The sequence below is a fragment of the Hyperolius riggenbachi genome, chromosome 2 (assembly GCF_040937935.1).
Source record: "Hyperolius riggenbachi isolate aHypRig1 chromosome 2, aHypRig1.pri, whole genome shotgun sequence".
NCBI lineage: Eukaryota > Metazoa > Chordata > Amphibia > Anura > Hyperoliidae > Hyperolius > Hyperolius riggenbachi.
The window spans coordinates 383174098-383201772 of record NC_090647.1 but is presented as its reverse complement, the minus strand read 5'-3'; the positions used below and the strand labels follow the sequence as shown (position 1 = coordinate 383201772).

Sequence of the window (27675 nt, the reverse complement as noted above, 5' to 3'; positions counted from 1 at the left end):
TGGTAGACGACCAACCTGAGTACGAAATAGAAAAGATTTTAGACTCACGTGTAGTGCAGAACTCGGTACACTATCTAGTGCACTGGAAGGGGTATGGTATTGAGGAGAGAACATGGGTACCTGAGTGTCGCATGCATGCGGACAAATTAAGAAGGGAATTCCACACACTATATCCTGAGAAACCGGGTAGGAGCTGTCCGGAGTCCACTCCTCAGGGAGGGTACTGTGAGAAAACGCGAAAAAGCCGCCGCAAGTACTCAGAGTAAGGCGGCTGATTCCGCGTTCAACATGGCAGCTTGCGCGCAGGGATCTGCATTCACTGGCCTGACAGAACGCGGAGAAACCGCCGCATGCCCAGAGAGCAGGGCGGCGGATTCCGTGTCCGACGCGGCGGTTTGCACGCATAGGCCTACTTCTGTCTGTACGGCTGAACGCAGAGAAAACGCTGCACGCTCAGACAGCGGTGCGGCGGATTCCGCATCCAAAACATCAGAGGCATTACAACACGTCTGGTGTGGCTGGGACTGATAGGCCACACAGGTTCAGAAGGACGAGTGCGCGCGCGGAGAGGCAGAGCATCAGGCCAGTCAGCTGACAATTCTTTCAGTTCTCATTGGTCCAGCACTTAGGGGAGGCGCCGGAGAGCGCTTGTGTATATATACTGGGTGCTGGTCATTTCTCTGGTGTCTGGCGTTGCGATCACTACGTGGTAGCACTCAGACCTTGTCAGTATCTGTGTTACTTTAGACCAGTTTCCTAGGTGTTGATGATCAAGGAGCTCACACCTTAGTCTAGGAATTCTGTTATCATTTGTGTTATTATCTAGACCAGTTTCCAAGGTGTTGATGATCAAGGAGCTCACACCTTAGTCTAGGAATTCTGTTATCATTTGTGTTATTATCTAGACCAGTTTCCAAGGTGTTGATGACCAAGGAACTCACACCTTAGTCTAGGGAAGTCTGTTATCATTGTGTTATTATCTAGACCCGTTTCCAAGGTGTTGATGATCAAGGAACTCACACCTTAGTCTAGGAATTGTTGATTATTTGTTATGACCTTCTGCTCTCCTGACCATTCCTCTCATCTCTGATTTTGTACCTTTGTCATTCTGATCCTCTGTTACTGAACCTGGCTAGTCTTAGGATTCTGCATCTGTCTCCTGTCTCTCTACTTTATCTGTCCGTGTGTTATGACCTGGCCTGTCCGACCTTGAGAACTATCTCTCCTGTTGAGAGATAGTTCACAGATCTGTCAGTGACACTTCACCTCTGGTGTCACTCACACTCTGGTCCTTCCCACTCTCAGCCTGACTCCGCCCCTTGGGGAGCTTCAGGCCATTGGAAGGAATCTGTTCTTTAGGCAGTACCTCTTACTGCCTTGCGCCCTTCTTACGGGTGCTCTCCTTAAAGTATTACTGTTGCACCAAACCCTTAAAGAGAATCTGTACTCTAATATTCTTACAATAAAAAGCATACCATTCTATTCATTATTTTCTCCTGTGCCCCTCTGTGCTGTTTCTGCCACTCTCTGCTGCAATCCTGGCTTGTAATTAACAGTTTTAGGCAGTGTTTACAAACAAACTAACCAGCTTCTAATAGGCTCAGCTAAGCATAGTGTGTGAGTCATTCAAAGTATGCAGGGGGCCTGCAGAGGGTGTGTATCGCTTCTACCAATCACAAGCAGCCCTGCACATTCCACACAATCAAGCTTTAGCCCGACAAACAGGACAGAGGAAAGATACATTGATTTATTACAGAGACAGTGCAGTTAGGAAAGACTGCAGTAAGCCAGAGCAGATTAGAACAGGCATAGGAACTTATAGGATAGAAGAACTAAGGCTGAAAAATTTGTTACACAGTCTCTTTAAGTTATTACTCAGGTGTCCAGAGGTTAGAGATATATCTGATTATCGGTGATACTGCAGATCATCTATAATCGGGTATATATCTGTATTCTCGGTGATACTGCAGATCACCGGTAATCAGATTCTCTCTGTGTTACACCGATCGTTACAGGAAAGTACTCAAATTTGAACCTTCTGCCATGAATGCGCCGTTTCGTCGCATCCATGACAAAAAATAAAATTTGAGGTACATTCAAGTACTATTTCCACATATTGATGAGCTTTTTGTCCCTAGGCCTTCTCAAAGGACTAGAGGACATGATCTGCGCATGGAGGGAAAACGTTTTAGCCATTTATTTAGGAAAGGGTTCTTTACAGTAAGAGTGATTAAGTTGTGGAATGCATTGCCACAGGAAGTCGTTATGGCAAACTCTATACCTGCATTTAAAGGGGGCTTAGATGCTTTCCTTGCGTTGAAAGACATCCATGGCTACAATCAGAGGCGGATCTGGAGGCGTGCACATAGGGCAGCTGCTATGGGCGCCCTTGTCACTCACCTCCCAGGGGGCGCATAAATTAGAAAATCCCCTCTCCCTCCCAGCCAGGTCTGAGCACCTCCTGGCTCCTTCCCATGGAGATAATCTAGCCGGCTGCCAGCGCCCAGAGCGCCGTACAGCAGTAGGTAACATTTCCGTGTCCCATTCACCTCTGCTGCTTAGTCGCCCAGGCAACGTCGGCACTGCTCACATCTCTCTCCTGATTGGCTGCATGGAGCCCTGCTGCTGCCACTGGGGCTGATGGGGGATGGAGCATGGAGGAGAACAAGAGTCTGCGTAGCTGGAGCCAAGTGACACAGACAGTGAGTGTGTTCTTACTGCAGGAGAGGCAGGAGATGAGCGCAGCGGTGAGGATGAGGAATCTGATAGCATATGTCATGTGTATCAGGTTACCCGAGCAGAGAGAGGCAGCTCCTGACAATATAGATGATTACTGCTGAATACTTCCTGGTTCCTGTCCTCTCTTCTGCTCCCAGCATGTGCTCGTCTCCTTTCTCTGCCTTCTCTCTCCTATAAAGTGCAGCATAATTGTGGTGTGATGTTCCTCCAAACGGGACTGGTGAATATTGCCCTGGTGAGATTTCTCCCTTTCCACAAAGTCTGTTAGTCTATCTCTTTATCTCCCACCCTTCCAACTCCTACTTTTTTTCCCTCTCTTGTGTCCACCCCCTGCCTTTCCCACACTCCTTACTGTCCTCCATTTCCCCATCACAATCTTCATTCTCCCTGCTTGTCTACCCCCCCCCCCTCCCCTCCATCTATTGTACCTCCCTTCAAAGGTACTTTTAAGCAGGGATGGGCATTTGAGTAGCTACCTGGATTTAAAATGTTAATTATACAGCAGTGACTGCGGGAGATGGGGGTTACCTTACCCATATGTCCGTGGGATCATATGCGTTCCATTCACATCACACACAATGTGTGTGACACATTCCATGTCACTACCGCATGTCCTTCTTCTGGCTTGAAGGAGAAAGCGCGATAGTGGCGTGGGGAACGCATCACACGTTGCGTGTGACGCAAATGGAATGCATAGGATCCCACAGACTTATGGACACGTTAACCCCCATCTCCCACGGTCACCGCTGTATAATTTACATTTCGCATCCAAGTAGCTATGTCTTTTGCAACACTTTACAGAGCATAGGCATGTCACTGATTGTCCTCAGAGGAGCTCACACTCTAATCCTACCATAGTCCTAGCCTAATGTCCTACCATATTATTATTATGTATTTATATAGCACTGACATCTCCTGCAGCACTTTACAAATTACATAGTCATGTCACTGACTGTCCTCAGAGGAGCTCACACTCTAATCCTACCATAGTCCTAGCCTAATGTCCTACCATATTATTATTATGTATTTATACAGCACTGACACCTTCTGCAGCACATTACAGAGAGAGTACATAGTCATGTCACTGGTTGTCCTCAGAGGAGCTCACACTCTAATCCTACCGTAGTCATAGCCTAATGTCCTACCATATTATTATTATGTATTTATATAGCACTGACATCTCCTGCAGCTGTTTACAGATTACATAGTTATGTCACTGACTATCCTCAGAGGAGCTCACAATTTAATCCTACCATAGTCATAGTCTAATGTCCTACCATATTATTATTATTATGTATTTATATAGCACTGACATCTTCTGCAGCACATTACAGAGTACATAGTCATGTCACCGACTGTCCTCAGAGGAGCTCACACTCTAATCCTACCATAGTCATAGTCTAATGTCCTACCATATTTTTATTATTATTATTATGTATTTATATAGCACTGACCTCTTCTGCAGTACATTACAGAGTACATAGTCATGTCACTGATTGTCCTCAGAGGAGCTCACACTCTAATCCTACCATAGTCATAGTCTAATGTCCTACCGTATTATTATTATTATTATTATTATTATTATGTATTTATATAGCAGTGACATCTTCTGCAGTACTTTACAGAGTACATAGTCATGTCACTGACTGTCCTCAGAGAAGCATAAAATCTAATATCTGCCATGGTCATAGTCAAATGTCCTACCGTATTATTATGTATTTATATAGCACTGACATCTTCTGCAGTACTTTACAGATTACATAGTCATGTCACTTACTGTCCACTGACTGAGGAGTATTTTTCAAAATGTGAGGTGCACAAATGACTACCTTATACTAATATCTAGAAGCATGTGTCTGCCTAATTGGGTTGTCTGGGGAACATATCTACTCAAATTATGTATATACACGGCACTTTGCTACTTAATTATCTTGGCGCTCCTGGCTATTTACTTTCCTTATCTTGAGGCACCTGATTGCTTTTATTATGGGGGAATGAGACTCTGCTTGGGGGCGTGGCTGGGGATGGGGGGGGGGCGCAATTGTAGTGTTTGCCATAGGCGCTATGTTACCCAGATACGCCACTGGCTACAATTACTAGGTAATGCCTAATGATGTTGATCCAGGGATTTTATCTGATTGCCATCTGGAGTCGGGAAGGAATTTTTCCCTTTTGGGGCTAATTGGACCATGCCTTGTAAGGGTTTTTTCACCTTCCTCTGGATCAACAGGGATATGTAAGGGAGCAGGCTGGAGTTGTACTTTGTACTGGTTGAACTCGATGGACGTATGTCTTTTTTCAACCAAAAACTATGTAACTATGAATGATTGAATACTTTCCACATACAGGATTTTACATACTGCAAGATTGTTGGTCCCACAATTTAACATGAATGTGGTTAAGCGCCTCTGCCAACGGCAAGGCCTATCTCATAGAGGGGACCATACACTATTTAAATTTGATTACCTACTAAGAAAAAAAGGTAATCAAAATAAAAAATAGGCATGTGCATGAAAAAAAAAAAAGGCTAAATGTCCTGCCAATCAACTCGACCCTCATGCAAATAACAAATCTAACAAATCATCACGGAGTGACAAACAATCCCTTTGTACCCCGTAGTGGGTTTGCACGGACATCGCGCAGATGGCAGACATCGCTGACATCAGGCGACACACCCTCCAGATCCAAAACAAAATTGTGCAACACGCATGTTGCTTTCACAACAGAGATGGCGTTGGAAACATTCGTTGATGGAGGTGTGCAAAACTCGCCACTTATTGGCCAAAACCCCAAAGGCACACTCCACAACCTGCCTTGCCCGTAACAGACGAAAATTAAAAATGGTACGATTCCTGCGATCCACAGACAAGTACCGAAAAGAAAAAGGGCGCATGAGGTGTTGGCTCAGTCCAAAAGCTTCATCGCCAATTAGAGTGAATGGCCGAGGAGGAACAATTGTGCCAGGCCAAGGCGTGGGGGCTGGGAAGTTCAAGTTATCATTCATCATGTTGTGGTAAAAATTGGAATGCTGAAGGATGAATGAGTCACTTGAACTCCCATATGACCCCACATCAATATAAATAAACCTTTACTTGGCATCAGCTATAGTATGGTGACCATACGTCCCGCTTTACCCCGGACAGGTCCCGGATTCGGGGTCCCCTGTCCCAGGCTGCATGAGGTCTCGGGAAACGTCCCGCTTTTAGCTGCGGGAAGTCCCGGCCTCGGGACACTGGCCACCGTCCATTGCATGAACTGGCCGAGGCGTCTAATAGACTTCCGGCAGGCAGAGCAGGGCTACGGGAAGATGGCATCCGAAGCCCTGTACTGGAGACTATTTGTGACTATTTCTTGCCAATTTGCTTCCTCCGGTGGGCGAAGATGCCTAGGTGCCACCCGCAACCAGATGGCTCAGCATGTGTCACGCACTATGTAGCTGATGGTCGACACTCCCAGCCAAAAACAAAAATGCAGGGAGGAAAATGACTGGCCTGTTGAAAGGTATCTGAAATAGAAAAAAAAATTAAAACCAATATCATACACAAAACATATGAATAATATATTACATACACATGAACAATATCAAATAAGTACTATAACAAAACCTCAAGGTCACCAACAATTTCTCCTCCGCAGATATGCTCTGCCGAAAGTTAGTGTGACCCCTGGTGAGATCAGATCTCACCAAATCCAGCAGAACAAACATAAAAACTACAATACAAACAAGAAATAAATTTAACATCAACACATAACCACTAGGGATGGTCGCTGGATTCCGCGGAATTAAAAATTCTGTGATTCCGGACGGAATTTGATGATTCCGTTCCATTGTGACAGAACGGAATTGCTATATCACTATGCCGGAATTTCCGCGGAAAAATATGAAATTCCACGGAATTCAAATTTTTTCCCCCACCAAACTGATTTCTGCCTAATAACAAGAATTTCTACTCGACAGACTCCCTTCTCCTTCCTCCCTCCTTCCAGAGGGTCTCGTCTTCAAGGGAATTGTAGGATTTCAAAAGCCAGCTTACATACCTTGGCCGGGAATCAAACCCAGGTCTAGTGCTTGGTAGGCAGCTCTCTTCACCACTATACCCCCACCAACACTACATGCTGAAGCCAGCCTAGCATGTACCATTATGATATATCCAAGATAAAAATGAGCTTGCTTAGGGATTTGTAGGATGTCAAAAGCCAACTCACATACATTGGCCGGGAATCGAACCCAGGCCTATCACTCTGTAGGCTGCTATCCTAACCCTTATACCACCAACAGAACATACTACAATGCTACATGCTGAAGCCAGTCTAGCATGTACCATTGTGATATATCCAAGAGAAAAATGAGCTTGCTTAGGGAATTGTAGGATTTCAAAATCCAGCTTACATACATTGGCCGGGAATCGAACCCAGGTCTAGTGCTTGGTAGGCTGCTATCCTAACCATTATACCACCAACACAACACACTACAATGCTACATGCTGAAGCCAGCCTAGCATGTACCATTGTGATATATCCAAGATAAAAATGAGCTTGCTTAGGGAATTGTAGGATTTCAAAAGCCAGCTTACATACATTGGCCGGGAATCAAACCCAGGTCTAGTGCTTGATGGGCTGCTATCCTAACCATTATACCACCATCACAACACACTACAATGCTATATGCTGAAGCCAGCCTAGCATGTACCATTGTGACATATCCAAGAGAAAAATAAGCTTGCTTAGGGAATTGTAGGATTTCAAAAGCCAGCTTACATACATTGGCCAGGAACCAAACCCAGGTCTAGTGCTTGTTAGGCTGTTATCCTAACCATTATACCACCAACAGAACATACTACAATGCTACATGCTGAAGCCAGCCTAGCATGTACCATTGTGATATATCCAAGAGAAAAATGAGCTTGCTTAGGGAATTGTAGGATTTCAAAAGCCAGCTTACATACATTGGCCGGGAATCGAACCCAGGTCTAGTGCTTGGTAGGCTGCTATCCTAACCATTATACCATTATACCATACATTGGCCAGGAATTGAACCAAGCACTAGACCTGGGTTTGATTCCCGGCCAATGTATGTAAGCTGGCTTTTGAAATCCTACAATTCCCTAAGCAAGCTCATTTTTCTCTTGGATATATCACAATGGTACATGCCAGGCTGGCTTCAGCATGTAGCATTGTAGTGTGTTGTGTTGGTTGTATAATGGTTAGGATAGCAGCCTACAGAGCGGTAGGCCTGGGTTTGATTCCTGGCCAATGTATGTGAGTTGGCTTTTGACATCTTACAAATCCCTAAGCAAGCTCATTTTTCTCTTGGATATATCATAATGGTATATGCTAGGCTGGCCTCAGCATGTAGTGATAGTGGTGGTATAGTGGTGAAGAGAGCTGCCTACCAAGCACTAGACCTGGGTTCGATTCCTGGCCAAGGTATGTAAGCTGGCTTTTGAAATCCTACAATTCCCTGGAAGACAAGACCCACCTTCTCCGGAGGAGGGAGGGAGGAGAAAAAGGACTAAGGGAACAGTCAACAGGGTCTATGGGCTACTATATAGCATAAACAAGGTTCCATTTGCGATTATTTTAATTTATCCGCCGGAATCAGGAATTCCACGGAATTTTGCATAAATCCAGCGGAATTTTCATAGCGACGGTATTCAGTGCTGGCGGAATCCGAGAATTCCGGCAGAACGAAATTTGCTTTTTCCGATCATCCCTAATCACCACTATTTCACAACAAACATAACAAGTACATTGCATATATATAATAAATATAATATATATCTTTTCTTTTTTATTACAACACTATACATTATATAGTTTACACTGCATATCTATCTGCAAACAGCTTCAACAGTTTGGGATTATTGATTTCTGTTATACAATGAGGGCAGCCATGTTCTGTTTGTCACATTGTCACAGGCTGAGGCCTGGAGGTGCTATCAGCTTGCCTGTGTCTAAATTCAGTCCCCTCTCCTCCTCCCTCCTCCCCTCTGCCTCTGAAATCAATGGCTAGTAACATCACCCTCCTGCTGCCCAATCTAACCTCCCATAAGCAATTTCTACTGTCTGTAAATGGTAAGGCACTGTGAAAAGCTGTGGAAGGACCTTGTTCAGATTGTAAGGAATTATAGTCTTATAACAAATAATGAAACAAATTGCCCAAACATAATGCACAATATACTATATAATAGGAATGATTTTCAGGTACTTGGAGATAAACTTAAAGCAAGGACCTCCAAGGTGGTGTTTTCTGAAATACTGCCAGTGCCACGTGCTACATCTGAGAGACAGAGGGAGCTTAGGGAGTTAAATAAGTGGCTGAGAAATTGGTGTAGGAAGGAAGGGTTTGGGTTCCTGGAGAACTGGGCAGACTTTGCAGTCGGCTACAGGTTCTACAGCAGGGATGGGCTGCACCTTAATGGGGAGGGTGCAGCTGCATTGGGGGAGAAGATGGATAAACGGTTGGAGGAGATTTTAAACTAGGATCTGGGGGGAGGCGGGAGGATAAAGTCTCAATACATAGACAAGATGAGGTAAAAAGACAGTGGGAACCTATCATTATGGAGGGTGGAGAAGGGGGTGGGGACAGTGTAAAGATTAAGGAGGTTGGTAAAAATTCAAGTAGCCCATTTCATGTAAACAAAATTGGTAAATGTGGTGGTAAAAATATAAAGTGCATGGTAACCAATGCTCGGAGCCTTGCAAATAAAATAGACGAACTAGAGTTCATTCTGAATGACAAAGGCTATGACATTGTGGGAATAACCGAGACATGGATGGATGAAAGCCATGACTGGATAGCTAATTTAAAAGGATACAATGTGTTTAGGAGGGATAGAACAGGGAAAAAAGGTGGAGGGGTTTGTCTCTTTGTTAAGAATTCTCTTACAGCTGTCCTCAACGATGAGATGGAGGAAGATTGCGAAGATGTGGAGTCCGTTTGGGTAAATATTCATGGTGGAAATAAAAGTTGCCAATTGCTTATTGGGGTATGCTACAGGCCACCTCTTATTAATGAAGCTGCAGAACTGCGATTACTACAGCAGATTGAAAAAGCTGCAGGTAAAAATGAGGTCATAATTATGGGCGACTTCAACTTTCCAGACATTGACTGGAGTATTGAGGCTACCCATTCTGGTAAAAGCAGCAGATTTCTGGCAGCACTACAGGACAATTACTTGACTCAAATGGTAACTGAACCAACTAGGGGGAATGCGTTACTGGATCTGATCATTTCTAATAGACCAGATAATGTATCAAATGTGCAGGTTCAAGAACATTTGGGAAATAGTGATCACAACATGATAACGTTTGAGCTGGTGACTGATAGGCCAAGGGGCAGCGGGACCACTAAAACTATGAACTTTAGAAAAGCAAAGTTCACTCAAATTAGGCAGGCACTAAGTTTGGTGAACTGGGATAATGTACTACAAGGGGAAGACACTGAAGGGAAATGGCAAGCTTTTAAACTTATACTCAATCAATACTGTAGTATGTATATCCCATATGGAAACAAAATGTCTAGGAATAAAAAAAGGCCTCTATGGATGAATAGAAAGGTTAAAGATAAAATGAAGAGGAAAAAGAATGCCTATAAGGTCTTAAAACAGGAGGGGACCGAGGCTGCACTAAGCAATTATAAGGAGTGCAATAAAAATTGTAAAAAAGAAATTAGGCAGGCAAAGATTGAAGCTGAAAAACAAATCGCTAAGGATATCAAATCTAACCCAAAAAAGTTTTACAAGTACATTAACTCTAAAAAAAGAAAGGTTGACTGTATAGGACTCCTAAAGGATGAGGATGGGAACTCAATGGTGGATGACCAAGGTAAGGCAGAGTTATTAAATGCTTTCTTTGCTTCTGTCTTCACAAAAGAAACAGCACTGTTGCAAACTACAGAGGCGGAAGAGTCTCAATCTTCTAACTGTAATATTAAATACTTAACGCAGGAAGAAGTGAAGGCAAGACTAAATAAATTAAAAATAGACAAGGCACCTGGCCCGGATGGCATGCATCCTCGGGTCCTAAGGGAATTAAGTTCAGTTATAGATAAACCCCTTTATCTTATCTTTTGTGACTCTCTTGCAACTGGCAGAGTCCCAGTGGATTGGCGTACAGCCCACGTTTTCCCATTATTTAAGAAGGGCAAAAAATCTGATCCAGGAAATTATAGACCTGTAAGTTTAACATCAGTTGTATGCAAACTATTTGAGGGGTTACTAAGAGATACTATACATGACTTCATAGTAGAAAATAATCTTATTTCTCAGCATCAACATGGGTTTACTAAAGACAGGTCCTGTTTGACTAACATGCTCAGCTTTTATGAGGTAGTGAATGCTAATATGGATATTGGGAATGCTGTAGATGTGATTTACTTGGACTTTGCAAAGGCCTTCGACACTGTTCCCCACAAAAGTCTGGTGCAAAAGTTGAGAATGCAAGGACTGGGGAAGAGTCTGTGTTCATGGATAGGGAACTGGCTAATGGACAGAAAACAAAGAGTTGTGGTCAATGGATCATACTCAAAATGGGAGACTGTTAGCAGTGGGGTCCCACAGGGGTCTGTTCTGGGTCCAGTGCTCTTCAATTTATTTATTAATGACCTAGTAGATGCAGTAGTGAGCAATGTTGCTATTTTTGCAGATGATACAAAATTGTGCAGAATCATTAACTCTCAGGAAGATAGTGTCATATTGCAACAGGATCTGGATAGGATGGCTATATGGGCACATACATGGCAGATGAAATTCAATGTTGACAAATGTAAGGTCATGCATTTTGGACGTACGAATGGTCTAGCACCATACAAAATAAATGGGATACAGTTGGGGACATCAAACTTGGAGAAGGACTTAGGAGTACTCATTGACAACAAGTTAAATAATCGTACTCAATGCCAAGCAGCTGCAGCTAAAGCTAACAAAATTTTGGGATGCATTAAAAGGGAAATAAAAACTCGAGATGCTAGCATAATATTGCCCCTGTTTAACTCTCTAGTAAGGCCACATCTGGAATATGGAATTCAGTTCTGGGCACCACATTACAAAAAAGATATTGCAGTTTTAGAGCAGGTGCAGAGACGAGCAACAAAATTGATGCGTGGGATGGAAGGTCTCACTTATCAAGAAAGGTTAGATAAACTGGGTTTATTTAGTCTAGAGAAAAGACGCCTTAGAGGGGATCTAATTAACATGTATAAATACATCAGAGGGCAATATAATACCTTGGCGGATGAGCTTTTTGTCCCTAGGCCTTCTCAAAGGACTAGAGGACATGATCTGCGCATGGAGGAAAAACGTTTTAGCCATTTATTTAGGAAAGGGTTCTTTACAGTAAGAGTGATTAAGATGTGGAATGCATTGCCACAGGAAGTCGTTATGGCAAACTCTATACCTGCATTTAAAGGGGGCTTAGATGCTTTCCTTGCGTTGAAAGACATCCATGGCTACAATTACTAGGTAATGCCTAATGATGTTGATCCAGGGATTTTATCTGATTGCCATCTGGAGTCGGGAAGGAATTTTTCCCTTTATGGGCTAATTGGACCATGCCTTGTAAGGGTTTTTTCGCCTTCCTCTGGATCAACAGGGATATGTGAGGGAGCAGGCTGGTGTTGTACTTTGTACTGGTTGAACTCGATGGACGTATGTCTTTTTTCAACCAAAATAACTATGTAACTATGTAACACAGTTAGGCAATTACTAAATATTTATGTAGGACACACTTTACAACCCAAAACTAAACTATGCAATCTTACCTGGAAATTGACATCCTTGTGTAGTTGAAAAACTTTGAGGAGTTTTGTAACAGGTCAGGAAAGAGGGTGTAAAAATGCCCTCTTAAAGGACGGTCCACAAGTAGGGGATGGACCCAGAACTGCCTCCTTCGACACCTGCAATGAAGAAGGCGCATAAAAAATAACATGCACATGCCACCAAGCACCATCTCTTCCTCCAAATCCATGTTTCCAACACCAAACAACCCACAATAATAAACCAACAAAAAAGTGTATTTATAGTCATCATTGTGCGACGAAAACGGCGCACCCAGAGACGCTTAAAAATGACGTCATATCACTCTAACGCAGTGTTAAACAGCGCACAATAACGTCCACCTTTAACTACTACATGCGTTGCATTAGGGGCACGTTGTGCGACCTTAACGTCGCATCAAACGCAACATCTTAGTGTGAAAGAGGCCTTAACAGAATTCACACATGCACATTTTTAAATCCATTCATTAATTAACATTCTGCCACAAATGCTCATAATTTGCCTCATACTTTTTGAAATAACATCTCTTTGCTTTACATTTGTGAAATGATGTATGATCAAGGAATTTTAACTTATTTGTATACTGTTTTACTAGTTATTTACACTAAGATTTGGTTTAGCTATGTTAAAGGGCAAGAGAGTCATCATCACTGGCGCAAGCTCAGGCATTGGTGAGCAAATGGCATATCACCTGGCAAAGATGGGATCCCATGTGCTGATAACTGCACGTACCGAAGAGAGACTAAAAAAGGTATCTTACTTTTACTGATTAACCCTGCTATCTATTTGCTTGCATTATATGATTGCTTCTTCAGATGCAGTATGATCTGGACTGAATCCCGCCCTACCAACATGGTACAAGGACAACAGCGTAGTTGTTAATGGTGCCTTACTGGGGTGAAAGGTAAAGTAAGCAAAACAATCAGAAAACTTAAACAAATCTGATTTTCCAAAGAGATAGAGGAAGTGAAAGTACAAGAAGCAGCACCAGGGGCGCTAGCCGGGGCTGGGGTACCCCCAACTCGCTCCATAGCACTGCCAAAGCAACCTCAGAAATCTTGCTTAGACAGCTGGTGCAGGCGGGCTCATTAAACAAAGTATTATTAGTAACCGCACAGCTTTATATCCTGTCTTTTTAGGTGCTGTCCCCTCCTGCCTTGCATCGTGGAAATTAAACTTTCCTCCACCCCCGAAATTTTCCTACTGCTGCTTGCTCTGTATTGCTGATTTTCTCTGTATTGATCTGTATTAGTGAGCCCTACTCGCTTGATACTGCCCAGTATTATGAAAAGGAACAATGTAAGGCTTAAAGAGAATCTGTACTCTAAAATTCTTACAATAAGAAGCATACCATTCTATTCATTATGTTCTCCTGGGCCCCTCTGTGCTGTTTCTGCCACTCCCTGCTGCAATCCTGGCTTGTAATTGCCGTTTTTATGCAGTGTTTACAAACAAAAGACATAGCAAGTGATAGGCTGAGAGGAGCTCAGTGTGTGAGTCATACAGAGTGTGCAGGGGGCCTGGAGAGGGTGTGTATAGCTTCTATCCAATCACACGCAGAACAGCACATTCCAGCTTGACTGCCTCAGCCCGACAGACCCGACAGAGGAGAGAAGATTAGATCATATAACAGAGATAATACAGCCACTGTGCAACTAGGAAAGGCTGCAGTTAGACAGAGCACATTAGAACAGGTATAGGAACTTATAGGATAGAAGAAATAAGGATAAACATTTTGTTACAGAGTCTCTTTAAAGCTCTGAGAGGACAAGGCAGTGGTAAAATGAGAGCTGAGTCAAGCTGTGATTTTGGGGTGGGGGGAATGGGAGGAGAAAGAGAAGAGCGCACTCAGAAGGGTAGCAGTTGTCCCTGGCAAGCCTGCCGGGGAATGATGTCACCTTTAGGACTGACTGACTAGCCCATGTGGGTCTGTCAGCAGTCTAGCATTGTCCCTCTCTATGACGGGGATGGTGGTGGTGCAGCAGTGGTGCTTTCTAACAGGATCGGTCAGCTTATCTCCAAAGATGGCCGCTCACTGGGTCTTGCTGAATGTAGTGCCTGGAGGCAATGTATGCAAAGTCTGGCAGATCAACCAGCACCTGACCTGTAAATCAGACTATGTAATTTATTTGTGAGAATGCCCTTGCAACTTACAATACATAGACCGCACTAAACAAAAATTGCATAAACGTATTAACAAGCATAAGGAAATCAGAAAGGGCTATTCAAAATACAGTGTCTGTAAACACTTTGATGAATGTTATAATAGAGACCCTTCCTTAACCATTTAAGCCGCCCGGATGTGATCATAACGTCCAGGCGGCTGCTCTACTGCAGTGGAGCGCTCCCGCGCGTGATCGTGGGCATGCCCCCATGTCCCTGTGCTGTGCCCCGGTAGCCCGAGAGATCAGTGAACGGGAACATACAGTAGTTCCCGTTCACCGATCTAAGTCTCCAGTAGAAAAACCAACGGTCTCTTATCAGAGACCGCAGTTTTTCTAATAAAAAAATTCCCCATTCCTCCTTGTGTTTCCTGTAAGCAAGAAGCACAAGGAAAAAAACCTCAAGGTGGCCATCTTGTGGCCAAATAGTAAAACTACATTTACATTTTTTAAGCAATTTACACACATCATGATATTAAAAATTAACTGTTTATTTCCCAACACCCAAAAATGACCCAAATAAAATTTTTATTGGAAAAAAAATTACAATTTAAAAAAAACAAAAAACATAAATAAATAGTTACCTAAGGGTCTGAACTTTTTAAATATGCATGTGAAGGGGGTATACTACAAACATTTTTTTAAAAAAGATTGTAAATGGTGATGGACGCAAAACTGAAAAAATGCACCTCTATTTCCAAATAAAATATTGGTGCCATACATTGTGATAGGGACAAAATTTAAATTGTGTAATAACCGAGACAAAAGGGCAAATAAAATATATAGGTTTTAATTATGGTAGCATGTATTATTTTAAAGCTATAATGGCCGAAAACTGAGAAAGGCCTTGTGCACACCAGAGGAGTTTTTCTGTGCGTTTTGAGTTTTTAAATCTGCTGCTAATGTTATCCTATGTGTCTGTGCACACTGGAGCAATGAGGTTTTGTAAAAAACCCATAGCATTACATTGGGAAGAGCTTTTAGAGGTTTCAAAAGCTCATCCCAATGTAATGCTATGGGGTTTTTTACAAAACCTCATTGCTCCAGTGTGCACAGACACATAGGATAACATTAGCAGCAGATTTAAAAACTCAAAACGCACAGAAAAACTCCTCTGGTGTGCACCAGGCCAAATTATGAATTTTTTCATTTTTTTTCTTAATATTCCTGTTAAAATGCATTTATAAAAAAAAAATTCTTAGCAAAATGTTTCACCCAAAGAAAGCCTAATTAGTGGTGGAAAAAACAAGATATAGATCAATAAATTGTGATAAGTAGTGGTAAAGTTATTAGCAAATGAATGGGAGGCGAAAATTACTCTGATGCATAAGGTGAAAAATCCCTGCAAGCTGAAATGGTTAATAAAGATCACCATCTTAGAACAAATTTTTGATAGAAACAAATTCAACAGTGTTAGGAATCTCTGTAATAGAGAGACCTTTTGGATTTTACAGTTAGAAACTTTAACACCAGATGGTCTGAAATGTTGCAATTGAAAATATGGTGAACTAGAATCCGTATTATGATTTTCTGGTTGAATACAGTGAAATAACCTGCCTTTCTGTATATATGATATGATTATATTGCAATTTGTTTTTATTCATCTATTTAATTTTTTTCTTTATGCTTTCATATTTACACTACACACTTTACTCTTGGTCTTGCTATACTGGTATTATTGGTGATCACACATAGTCAGGTATAGCGTCTGCGTTATTGGTGATTCCGCAGATCACCAAATAATCAGACATCTGAGTAGTGGCACTAAACCGTCACAAGCTCCCTATTGCCAATATCGTAGTTCCTCTCGGCTGGAGAGAACCAACGAGAAAAGAAGGCACAGGGATGTAGTTTGCCTTGAAGGCCAGAGCGTTGAGACAGCACAGCCCCAACCCCAATCTCCGATGCATCCACCTCAACAATGAAGGGGAAGGTGACATCCACGTGTCTCAAAATGGGAGCAGAACAAAATAACCTTTTCAACGTAGCGAAGGCAGACTGTGCCTCTACTGTCCAATGGTAAATGTCAGCCCCCTTCTTGGTAAGGTTGGTGAGGGGTGACACTACAGAAGAAAACCCTTTGATGAACTTCCTGTAGTAGGAGTGCCTTCAATCCTACAGGTTGAGGCCACTCCAATACAGCAGAGACTTTTTCAGGATCCATGGAGAGACCTGAAGTGGAAATAATATATCCCAAAAAAGGGACCTTAGTGACTTCGAAAAGGCATTTCTCTAACTTCGCATACAACGAGTTCTGCCTCAATTTTCTTAAAACGAACTTCACATGTTTCCGATGTTCTTTAAGATTGGGTGAGAAAATCAGTATATCGTCCAGATACACTAGCACAAATGTTCCCAGAACTTCCCTAAAGACTTCATTGATCAACTCCTGGAAGACGGCAGGAGCACAACCCGAAGGGCATGACCAGATACTCGTAGTGCCCATCGGGCATGTTGAATGCCGTCTTCCATTCATCACCGTCCCTAATGCTTACCAGGTTGTATGCTCCTCGTAGGTCTAGCTTAGAGAAGATACTGGCATTAGTCACCTGAGCAAACAAATCTTCAATCAAAGGCAGTGGATAGCGATTTTTCACTGTGATCTTATTTAAACCCCGATAGTCAATACAAGGTCGTAGCCCACCGTCCTTTTTCTGTACAAAAAAGAACCCAGCCCCTGCTGGTGACCGGGAAGGACGGTTAAAGCCCTTGGCCAAATTTTCTTTAATGTATTCCTGCATAGCCAGCTTCTCTGGCCCGACAGATTATAGAGATGGCCTCAACCTGATCTTAACTCTATGGGACAGTCGAAGCTCCGGTGTGGCGGAAGTTTCTCTGCTGATTTTGGACAAAACACGTCAGAAAATTCTGCGTACTGCACTGGCACCCCTTTCACCTGAACCTTGGTGGCGCAAACAGCAACTTTCTCCAAACAATAATGATGACAATGGGCTGACCAGCTCTGTAGCTGACCTGAAGCCCAATCAATCTGAGGGGAGTGTAGTTGCAACCAAGGCATACCGAGGATTATGGTAGAGGTTGCCATTTGCAGGACAAAGAACTGTAGTTTCTCCTTATGTAGAACCCCTATATTACACAACAATAAGGGGGTCTGGGAGAGAGGCTGTCTACACTGTAACGAAGAGTCAACTACCGCTATGATCAAAATCTGACGGTCTAAAGGAAGTAAGGGAATCCCCAATCTTTTGACAAAGTCATAATCTATAAAATTGGCTGCAGAGCCTGAGTCCATGAATGCTTCTGTGGCCATGGCCCGACCCTCCCAGGTAATGGAGCAAGGGAGGAGTAAGCGGTTATTATCTAGAGGTAAACCCGACTCGCCTAGGGTATTACCTCTGACTACACCTAGGTGGCAGCGTTTCCCGACTTTTTTAGGGCAATTCTGGACAATGTGACCCTCCTCAGCACAGTATTGACAGAGTCTTTCTGACCTTCTGCGATTCTTCTCCACTTGAGTTAACCTAGACTGACCGTTCTGCATCGGTTCGTCCTGAGGTGACGAGGGTGGAGAAGAGGCGTAGAGAACAGATCTTACAGCATTTGTCCCCCGGGTTTCTCTTTGATAGCGAAGGCGGCGATCAACATGCACCGACAATGAAATTGCTTCGTTTAGAGATTTAGGCTCAGGATGACCCAACATCAAATCAGAAACTGCATCAGATAGTCCTGACAGGAAACAGTCTAATGAAGCATACGTTCCCCATCTAGCTGATACAGCCCACCTCCTAAACTCTGCGGCATAAACCTCCACTGGATTACGACCCTGCCTGAGAGTCTTTAGTTTCCTCTCAGCCGTGATAGCAATATCCGGATCATCGTATATAACGGCCATGGCCTTAAAAACTCCTGAACTGAGGATAATGCCTCATGCCCTGTGTGAAGACTATATGCCCATGTTTGTGAATCTCCTGACAAAAGGGTCCTTATAAAGGTTACCCTCTGGTTCTCAGATCCTGACAGATTGGGCCTCAACTCAAAATAGGATAGCACACGGTTTCTGAAATTCTGAAAGTCAGATCTATGCCCAGAAAACTTTTTGGGTACGGACATACGAAGGTCCGTGACTGAAGGGGATCGCACTGTATCAATAGTCGTTTGAAGTACCTGTACTGTCCCAGACAGTTGATTGATCGGAGTCTGTTGGATATTGATCACCCCGATAAAATTGTTTACCGCGGTGGTCAGGACTTCAAACTGACTATAACGTAAAGATCAAGGGAAATGGGGGTTGGGAGGCATGTGTAATAAGTTCACTATACAAGTCAAGCTTATAAAAATACAAAAAACTTTATTAATTGTTATCATCAAAATCACAAGAATCAATCATAAAAACCCACACATGCATCGCTCACTAGGAGAACATCGCACACACACTGTCCTGCACAACCATGCACTCACAGCCCTAGCTCAAACCACCTAATGTGGTTTGGGGATCCCAGAAAGTGTAATTGGCCAAATCAATGTGCCAAGCAGGCGGTATCCTGCTCAATGGTTCATCTCATAAACAAAGTTACAGCAATAAGGATGATATCAATATGCAAAGTGTTAGTTGCAAAGCAAAATCCAGTAATGACCAGAGTGGAAAATCCAATTCCAAGGGTGGATAGAGGCTAAAGCAAGCGAAGCAAGTTGCAACAGCAGATACAGCATAAAGTCATGCACCAAGATAGTGTACACATGGGATATTTGAAAGCCGTATACTATACCCACTCCGGGCGACGGTGTTCCAGGTCAACACTTGTGCTCAGGGTTCCTCAACCCACCGCCGGAGCTCACGGCTAGGGGAGGAACAAAAAGCAGTCCAGAAGGCTCCACTTGTCATGGTCACTCACCGGTGAGGCCTGGGCGGCTGGTACATGCGGGTGTCCGTGGGCACTCCAGGGCATGCCGTCATGTCTCCAGACCGGGGGTACTGGCGGTGTGCGTCCGTGCATGTCGTGGGCGGCGCGTTGGCCTGCTGCATCGGAAGGTGTAGGGGCTGCGGGCTGCGCGCGTTCATGTGCGGGGAGTGTCCTTGCGTACACCTCTCCTCCAGCTGGTTGTTGTGCGCGCGGGCGTGTGGCTTGTGCGCATGCGCGCGCGTTTTTGTGCGCGTGCGCGTGCGTGCTTTGTCATGCGCATGCGCGTACGTCATTACGCGTCATGCGCGTGCGTTATTACGCGTGCGCGTGTGCGTCACTACGCATACGCGATGACGTCAAACGGCCTATAAAAGGCCTCAGAGTGCATTGCCTGGTGCTGTGGTATTACAGCAAGTTTGTCCGTGTGACCCGTCCCGTTGAACTTGTTCCTGATTGATCTTTGTTGCCGACCTCTGCTTGCCCTGACTACCCGCCTCGTTGCCGACTTCTGCTTGCCCTGACGACCCGCCTTGTTGCCGACCTCTTGCCTGTCTGATTACCCGCTCTGCTGACATCCTATTTCCGGACGACTACCCGCTCTGCCATTGGACCCGACTTGGAAGAGGACCTGTCTTGTTGCTGAACCTGGAATAGCTCAAAGGACTCTCTGCTCTAGGTGCTGAGTTATTGCACTACCCTTACTCAGCTCGCGGAGGCGTCTGACAGTCTGCCAGCGCTTCTGCCCCTTGCTCCATAGAGACTCTGTTCCACTTCCAGAGGTTCTGTGTGGTGAGCCGCATAAGTAGCTGTTATCCTCACACTAGACTCCATTCTTCAGGTACGTGAGCCGGTTGTTACAAAATACCACAGCCACTCACATGGAGTCTGGGGATACAGCTAGCGTGCTAAACGCCTTATACAAACAGATGGCTACGTTGACGGAGGCTTTCAAGGAATTACAGGAAGGATATACCCGTTTAGAAGGAAGACTCAACGAGGTCACACAGCAGCCATCCGCACCTCCCACTGGTGGGGCTTCTGCTCCTCAGGCATTGGCCCAGGTTCAACCACCACCACCACCTAATCCTCCTGTAGCAGCTACCATAGTTCCGGAGCCATGTGTACCTATGCCTGAAAGATTTTCTGGAGAACGCACTAAATTCCGAGCCTTCCGCCATGCGTGTGAACTATATTTCATTTTGCAACCTCGTACGTTTGCTTTAGAAGCTACCAAGGTGGGGTTTATCATTTCTTTGCTCACCGGAGAACCACAGTCCTGGGCTCATCACCTTCTGGAAAAAGAGGATCCAGTATTAGGATCTATGACAACTTTCTTTGAGGCAATGGCGGTGTTGTATGATGATCCCCAACGTCGAGCCACCGCAGAAGCGGTACTTCTTAACCTCCGCCAAGGGCGCAGATCAGTCGAAGAGTACACTTCGGAATTCCGCCGGTCGTCTGCGGACGTCTCCTGGAACGAATCTGCATTGCTTTGTTGTTTTCGTAAAGGACTATCCGAGAGCCTTAAGGACGAGTTTGCCCGGATAGGGGTCCCTGGAACATTAGAAGAGTTAATAAAACTGGCTATCCAACTCGATAAACGTTTCCGAGAACGCCAACTGGAAAAGAGCAGTGGTAATCAGGCATTTTGGAGTCCTTCAACTATGTCTTCATCTGCTTCTTCAGTTCAAACCCCGGACTCATCCGAACCTATGCAGCTAGGTTTACTTCGTTCTCCGTTAACCTCAGAGGAACGCCAACGTCGCCGGAAGGAGAATCTATGCCTATACTGTGGTACTGCCGGGCACTATGTGCGAACATGTCCTGTGAGACCTTCGGGTAAGACGAGGCCCAACACCACTTATAGTCCTGAAGCCCTCTCCAGTTCTACTAACTACTGTCTTGTTTCGATTTCATTTCAGCTCCCAGAAAGAATCCTTAGCACCACTGCCATCATAGATTCCGGAGCCTGCAGTTGCTTCCTGGATTCATCCTTTGCATCCAAATATCAATTTCCCTTACAAGGTCGGAAGGAGCCTTTACACATTCATCTGGCCGATGGATCTTCTATCAGTTCTGGACCTGTTACTACCGAAACCCTTCCTATATTGTCTACCATATCATCTTCTCACCAAGAATTCATCCGTTTTGATTTACTATCATCTCCTTTATATCCTGTTATCCTTGGTCTCCCTTGGCTCAAGGCTCATAACCCCTGCATTGATTGGTCTTCTGGCTTAGTCTCCTTTCCCTCAGCTTATTGTGGGGAACATTGCAATTCAGTAGATACTGTTTCCTCAGGGTCTTTTCTCAACATTTCAGTGGATCTAGACAAAATTCCTACTTGTTATCATCACTTTCAAGATGTCTTCGATAAAAAGAAGGCTGACCAATTGCCTCCGCATCGGCCATACGACTGCCCGATAGACCTGGTACCTGAAGCTCCAATTCCGTTTGGTCGGATGTTCCCCTTGTCTGACCCTGAACAAGAGACTCTTAAACAATACATTCATGAAAATTTAGAAAAAGGGTTCATCCACCCTTCTAGGTCCCCAGCCGGGGCGAGAATCTTTTTTGTAGCCAAGAAGGATGGCTCTCTGAGACCATGTGTAGATTACCGTGAACTAAATAAAGTTACAATCAAGAACCGCTACCCTTTACCTTTGGTTCCCGAGCTATTTCAAAGATTAAGAGAAGCAAGAATCTTTACTAAACTCGATTTAAGGGGTGCATATAATCTGATCAGAATTCGTGCTGGTGACGAATGGAAGACCGCATTTCGTTGCCGCTACGGACATTACGAATACTTAGTAATGCCATTCGGACTATGCAACGCTCCTGCAACATTCCAGCACTTTGTGAATGACATTTTTAAAGATATGATAGATCATTTCATTATAGTGTATCTTGACGACATCCTGGTCTTTTCCACATCGGAAGAGGAGCATATGCATCAAGTGAAGATGGTGCTGGATAGACTGAGACAACACAGGCTGTATGTGAAACTGGAGAAATGCAAATTCCACAGGAAAACCATCCAATTCCTAGGATTAATCATCTCCGCTGATGGATTTTCAATGGACCCTCACAAGATTCAAGCAATTTTAGACTGGCCTGCTCCTGTGGACCGAAAAGGAGTTCAAAGATTTGTGGGGTTTGCCAATTTTTATAGGAGATTTATTAAGGACTTTTCTGCCATTATACTACCCCTGACACAACTTACCAAGCAACAGAAGAAGTTCTGCTGGAATCAAGAAACTCAAGCTGCTTTTGACAAGTTAAAAAGAATGTTTACGTCAGCCCCAGTTTTGAAGCATGCAGACCCAGCGTTGCTATTTATTCTAGAGGTAGACGCCTCTGACTCTGCAATAGGTGCCATTCTCTCTCAGAGACAAGGCCCTAGGATGTTAATGCACCCGGTAGCATTCTTTTCCCGCAAACTATCATCAGCCGAAAGGAATTACGATGTAGGAGAGAGGGAGCTACTTGCCATTAAGGAGGCATTGGAGGAATGGCGATACTTGTTGGAAGGCGCAACAAATCCGATTCTGATATTCACGGATCACCGGAACCTAGAATACTTAAAGACGGCAAAGAGGCTGAATCCACGTCAAGCAAGATGGGCACTTTTTTTTTCCCCGATTTTCATTTCACATTACGTACAGGCCAGGTTGTAAGAATGGGAAACCAGATGCGTTATCCCGTATGTTTCCCGAAGATTCTAACCAAGACACACCTGATACAATTTTATCAAGCCAACATTTTTTGCTACTCCAGTCCAGTTTGATTAAGGAAATGCAACAAGAAGATGCATCCCCACCTGGTAATATCCAACTGAGATTAGTATGTAAAGAAGGACTTTGGTTTCTTAGAGACAAAATATTTATTCCGGAAAAATTTAGGCCGGCAGTTCTTAGACTCTGCCATGATCATCAGCTGGCGGGGCATTTCGGTGGCCATAAAACTGCAGAATTGGTCCAGAGGAAGTATTGGTGGCCAGGGCTGAAGAAGGACTGCAAGAGATACGTGGCATCCTGTCATACTTGCAACCGTTGTAAGGGATCTAGGCTGAAACCGTGGGGTTTACTTAAACCTTTACCTGTCCCACCTAGGCCATGGTACTCCATCTCCATGGATTTTATTGTAGAATTTCCAACTTCGGAAGGATTTAATTCAATATTGGTGGTGGTGGATCGTCTCTCAAAGATGGCTCATTTTATTCCAATGAAAGGTACACCTACTGCTAGAGCCACGGCAACAGTGTTCATTAAAGAGATTATACGCCTGCATGGTATTCCCCATGATATTGTATCAGACAGAGGAGTACAGTTTACTTCGAAGTTTTGGACCGCTTTATGCAAATTACTGAAGATTGAATTGTTCTTTTCCTCTGCTTATCATCCGCAATCCAACGGACAGACTGAACGTACGAACCAGACTTTGGAGCAATATTTGAGATGCTTTACGAATTATTCCCAGGATGATTGGGTGCAGCTTCTGCCTCTAGCTGAATTTGCGTATAACAACGCCATACATGTCTCAATTAATCAATCCCCATTCTTCACAAATTATGGGTTTCATCCAACTTTTTCACCAAGCATGGATAATGAAACTTCAGTCCCTGCTGCAGAGTCATTGGCGGAATCAATTATCCGGAATAATGAGCTTTTAAGGGAAAATATGGCCAAGGCTCAGGAACGTTTTAAAGAACAGGCCGATTCGCATAGAAGAGGAGAATTAATCCTGAAGGAAGGGGATATGGTGTGGCTATCTACGACCAATCTGAGACTTCCTGGCCCTTCTCGGAAATTGAGTCCTAGATTTATCGGACCCTTCCCAGTTTGCAAGAAGATAAGTACTGTAGCGTATAAGCTGACTTTACCTGCAACCTATAAGATTCATCCGGTCTTCCATGTGTCCTTGTTGAAGCCTACAAGCATGGATCCTTTTTCTGGTCAAGTACCGACTCCTCCGCCACCTATCATACTAGGGGAAGAGGAAGAATATGAAGTGGAATCCGTACTGGACTCAAGGAAGCGGGGCAGGCAAGTACAATACCTCATTAAGTGGAAAGGTTATGGGGTCGAAGAAAATACATGGGAACCAGCCAGTAATGTTCATGCTGATCGCTTGATAAGGAACTTTCACCGGAGGTATCCTGCTAAACCTGCACCTGAAGGCATCCAGAGGCTGCTCCTTAGGGGGGGGCACTGTCATGGTCACTCACCGGTGAGGCCTGGGCGGCTGGTACATGCGGGTGTCCGTGGGCACTCCAGGGCATGCCGTCGTGTCTCCAGACCGGGGGTACTGGCGGTGTGCGTCCGTGCATGTCGTGGGCGGCGCGTTGGCCTGCTGCATCGGAAGGTGTAGGGGCTGCGGGCTGCGCGCGTTCATGTGCGGGGAGTGTCCTTGCGTACACCTCTCCTCCAGCTGGTTGTTGTGCGCGCGGGCGTGTGGCTTGTGCGCATGCGCGCGCGCGCGTTTTTGTGCGCGTGCGTGCTTTGTCATGCGCATGCGCGTACGTCATTACGCGTCATGCGCGTGCGTTATTACGCGTGCGCGTGTGCGTCACTACGCATACGCGATGACGTCAAACGGCCTATAAAAGGCCTCAGAGTGCATTGCCTGGTGCTGTGGTATTACAGCAAGTTTGTCCGTGTGACCGGTCCCGTTGAACTTGTTCCTGATTGATCTTTGTTGCCGACCTCTGCTTGCCCTGACTACCCGCCTCGTTGCCGACTTCTGCTTGCCCTGACGACCCGCCTTGTTGCCGACCTCTTGCCTGTCTGATTACCCGCTCTGCTGACATCCTATTTCCGGACGACTACCCGCTCTGCCATTGGACCCGGCTTGGAAGAGGACCTGTCTTGTTGCTGAACCTGGAATAGCTCAAAGGACTCTCTGCTCTAGGTGCTGAGTTATTGCACTACCCTTACTCAGCTCGCGGAGGCGTCTGACAGTCTGCCAGCGCTTCTGCCCCTTGCTCCATAGAGACTCTGTTCCACTTCCAGAGGTTCTGTGTGGTGAGCCGCATAAGTAGCTGTTATCCTCACACTAGACTCCATTCTTCAGGTACGTGAGCCGGTTGTTACACCACTGGTGATAATGCGGAAATCCGAGCAGAGGCTGTTGTAGATGCTGGTAAGCTGCAGTTGAGGAAAACGGCAGAACTGTGGGACCGCTCACAGTGGTCATACATGGATGGCAGAAAGCAGCGGAAGATGAACCTGGCAAGGCGGCATGTAAGCCGTGTCACGCCAGACGCCCTAACATGTTTCGCCGGACACTTCCGGCTTTCTCAAAGGGAGGCGTGGCTAGCCGGATCTCCGTGTCCTGCCTAAATACGCGCACACGCCGCCATCACTGGCGGCAAGCGTGCGCCTCATTCACCACACCAACGAGCCACAGCCAATCAGTCACAGGGGAGGAGCTGGATCAAAAAGTAAACAGCTCCAGCGTGTGAAAGTGGTCACACGCAGATGTTGCATATAGACCGATGGTCACTGGCCGTGATACGAAAAATGCAGGCAGAACACACACATAACACATTCATTCATTGTTCATTCAGTTTAATATATTAGTTATTGTACAAACTAGAAAAACATAATGAAAATTAGAAAACAACATTTTTTTTTAGAAAGGTTTGTAATAATGGATGGAGCAAACATATAAGCAGAAAGTGTTCATTAATAGCTATAGGACATCAGTCAAAGTGACCTCAGTATTGGGTCAGATGTCCTATACAGAGTGATAATGTCAAAAAAGGAAGAAATCAATTCCATCAAATGGATCGCAGTGTGCACGGCCATACCGCAGAGAGAGAACCCCGACCAACAAGGTCAAAGCAACCCGTCCACAGACACAGGGCGCGCAAGGCAAACGGAGAGGGGCACAATTGGAGGATCCAGAGCACAGGGAGGGGAGATGAACAGTGGGGGCCCAAATAGCATGGGCCCAGAGTCATGTAGGTAAAAATGGTGAAAATCCAATTGACTCATTTAAACCTGGAGGATCGGTGGCTTTTAATTCAAAGATCCATCGAGATTCTTTTTGGAGAAGCAACCGATCATAGTTGCCTCCCCGATCGTTGTATGTATACGGTCCAGGCCAATGACTCGTAGGCCACGATAATCACCCCCGTGCATCGTTTTGAAGTGTCTGGCCACAGATGTGGTGGACGTAGTACTCTTAATATTGGTGAGATGTTCAACGATCCTGCTTTTCAAATCACGCCCAGTCTTGCCGATGTAGAAGGCCTCACACCGGCAAGAAAGGAGATATACCACAAATATGGTGTTACAGTTAACAAAATGTTGTAATGACCAGTGATGGCCATTGGGGAGTGTAACCTCCCTTCCCACGGATAGAAATCAGCATATACCACATCCACCACAGCTGTATGTGCCAGTGACACTACAATGGGGGCGTGTAGATTCAGTTCCACAAAAATGGCTCCTAACGATGAGGTCCCGGATGGATGGTGCTCTTCTGAAGGCAATCTTAGGCTCAGGTGTCACCAGCGTATTAATCTTTGGATCGTTTATCAAAATATACCAATGGCGTTCAAAAATACGCGCAATTTCTTTATGTTGGGCGGAATACTTGGTGCAGAACCGTATGCCCTCTTCACCATCCCTCCGGGACCTGTTCCTCAAAATCAGAGCCGTACTGTCGGCCACACTAGCCCGTTGATATGCCCTCCTTAGCAAATTGTCTGGGTAGCCCCGCTCCCTAAAACAGGAGCGTAGGTTTGTTGCCTCCATTTCAAATGTGGAGGCTGCAGAACAATTGCTGTTTCACCCGGAGGTACTGTCCCACAGGGATACCACCGGAATGTGTGCTCGGGATGGAAGCTGTCTGCTCGAAGAAGGGCATTAGTGGCAGTATCGTTCCTATATAGACTAGTCGACAGACGACCCGCATCATCAACCATAATCCAAGTATCTAAAAATGGAATTTTGCTAGAATCATAAGTTAGGGTAAATCGTAAATTCCGTGCATTTTGGTTAATAGTGTCCACAAAGGACCGTAAATCATCCAAAGGCCCCGTCCAGACGATGAAGATGTCATCGATGTACCTGTGCCACATCAAAATGTGGCACAGGTACATCGAGAGACCATCGTCTGCGAAAATCG

At 44.8% G+C, this 27675-nt stretch overlaps 1 protein-coding gene across 1 annotated transcript in view; it reads left to right on the top strand.

Moving 5' to 3' along the window:
• HSD11B1 (hydroxysteroid 11-beta dehydrogenase 1) overlaps window positions 1–27675 on the top strand; it is a 636303-nt gene that overhangs the window by 234878 nt on the left and 373750 nt on the right. Inside the window, exon 5 of the mRNA XM_068266224.1 lies at window positions 13136–13266. Coding sequence (XP_068122325.1) covers window positions 13136–13266 — 131 coding nt within the window. The remainder of the gene's footprint in view (window positions 1–13135; window positions 13267–27675) is intronic.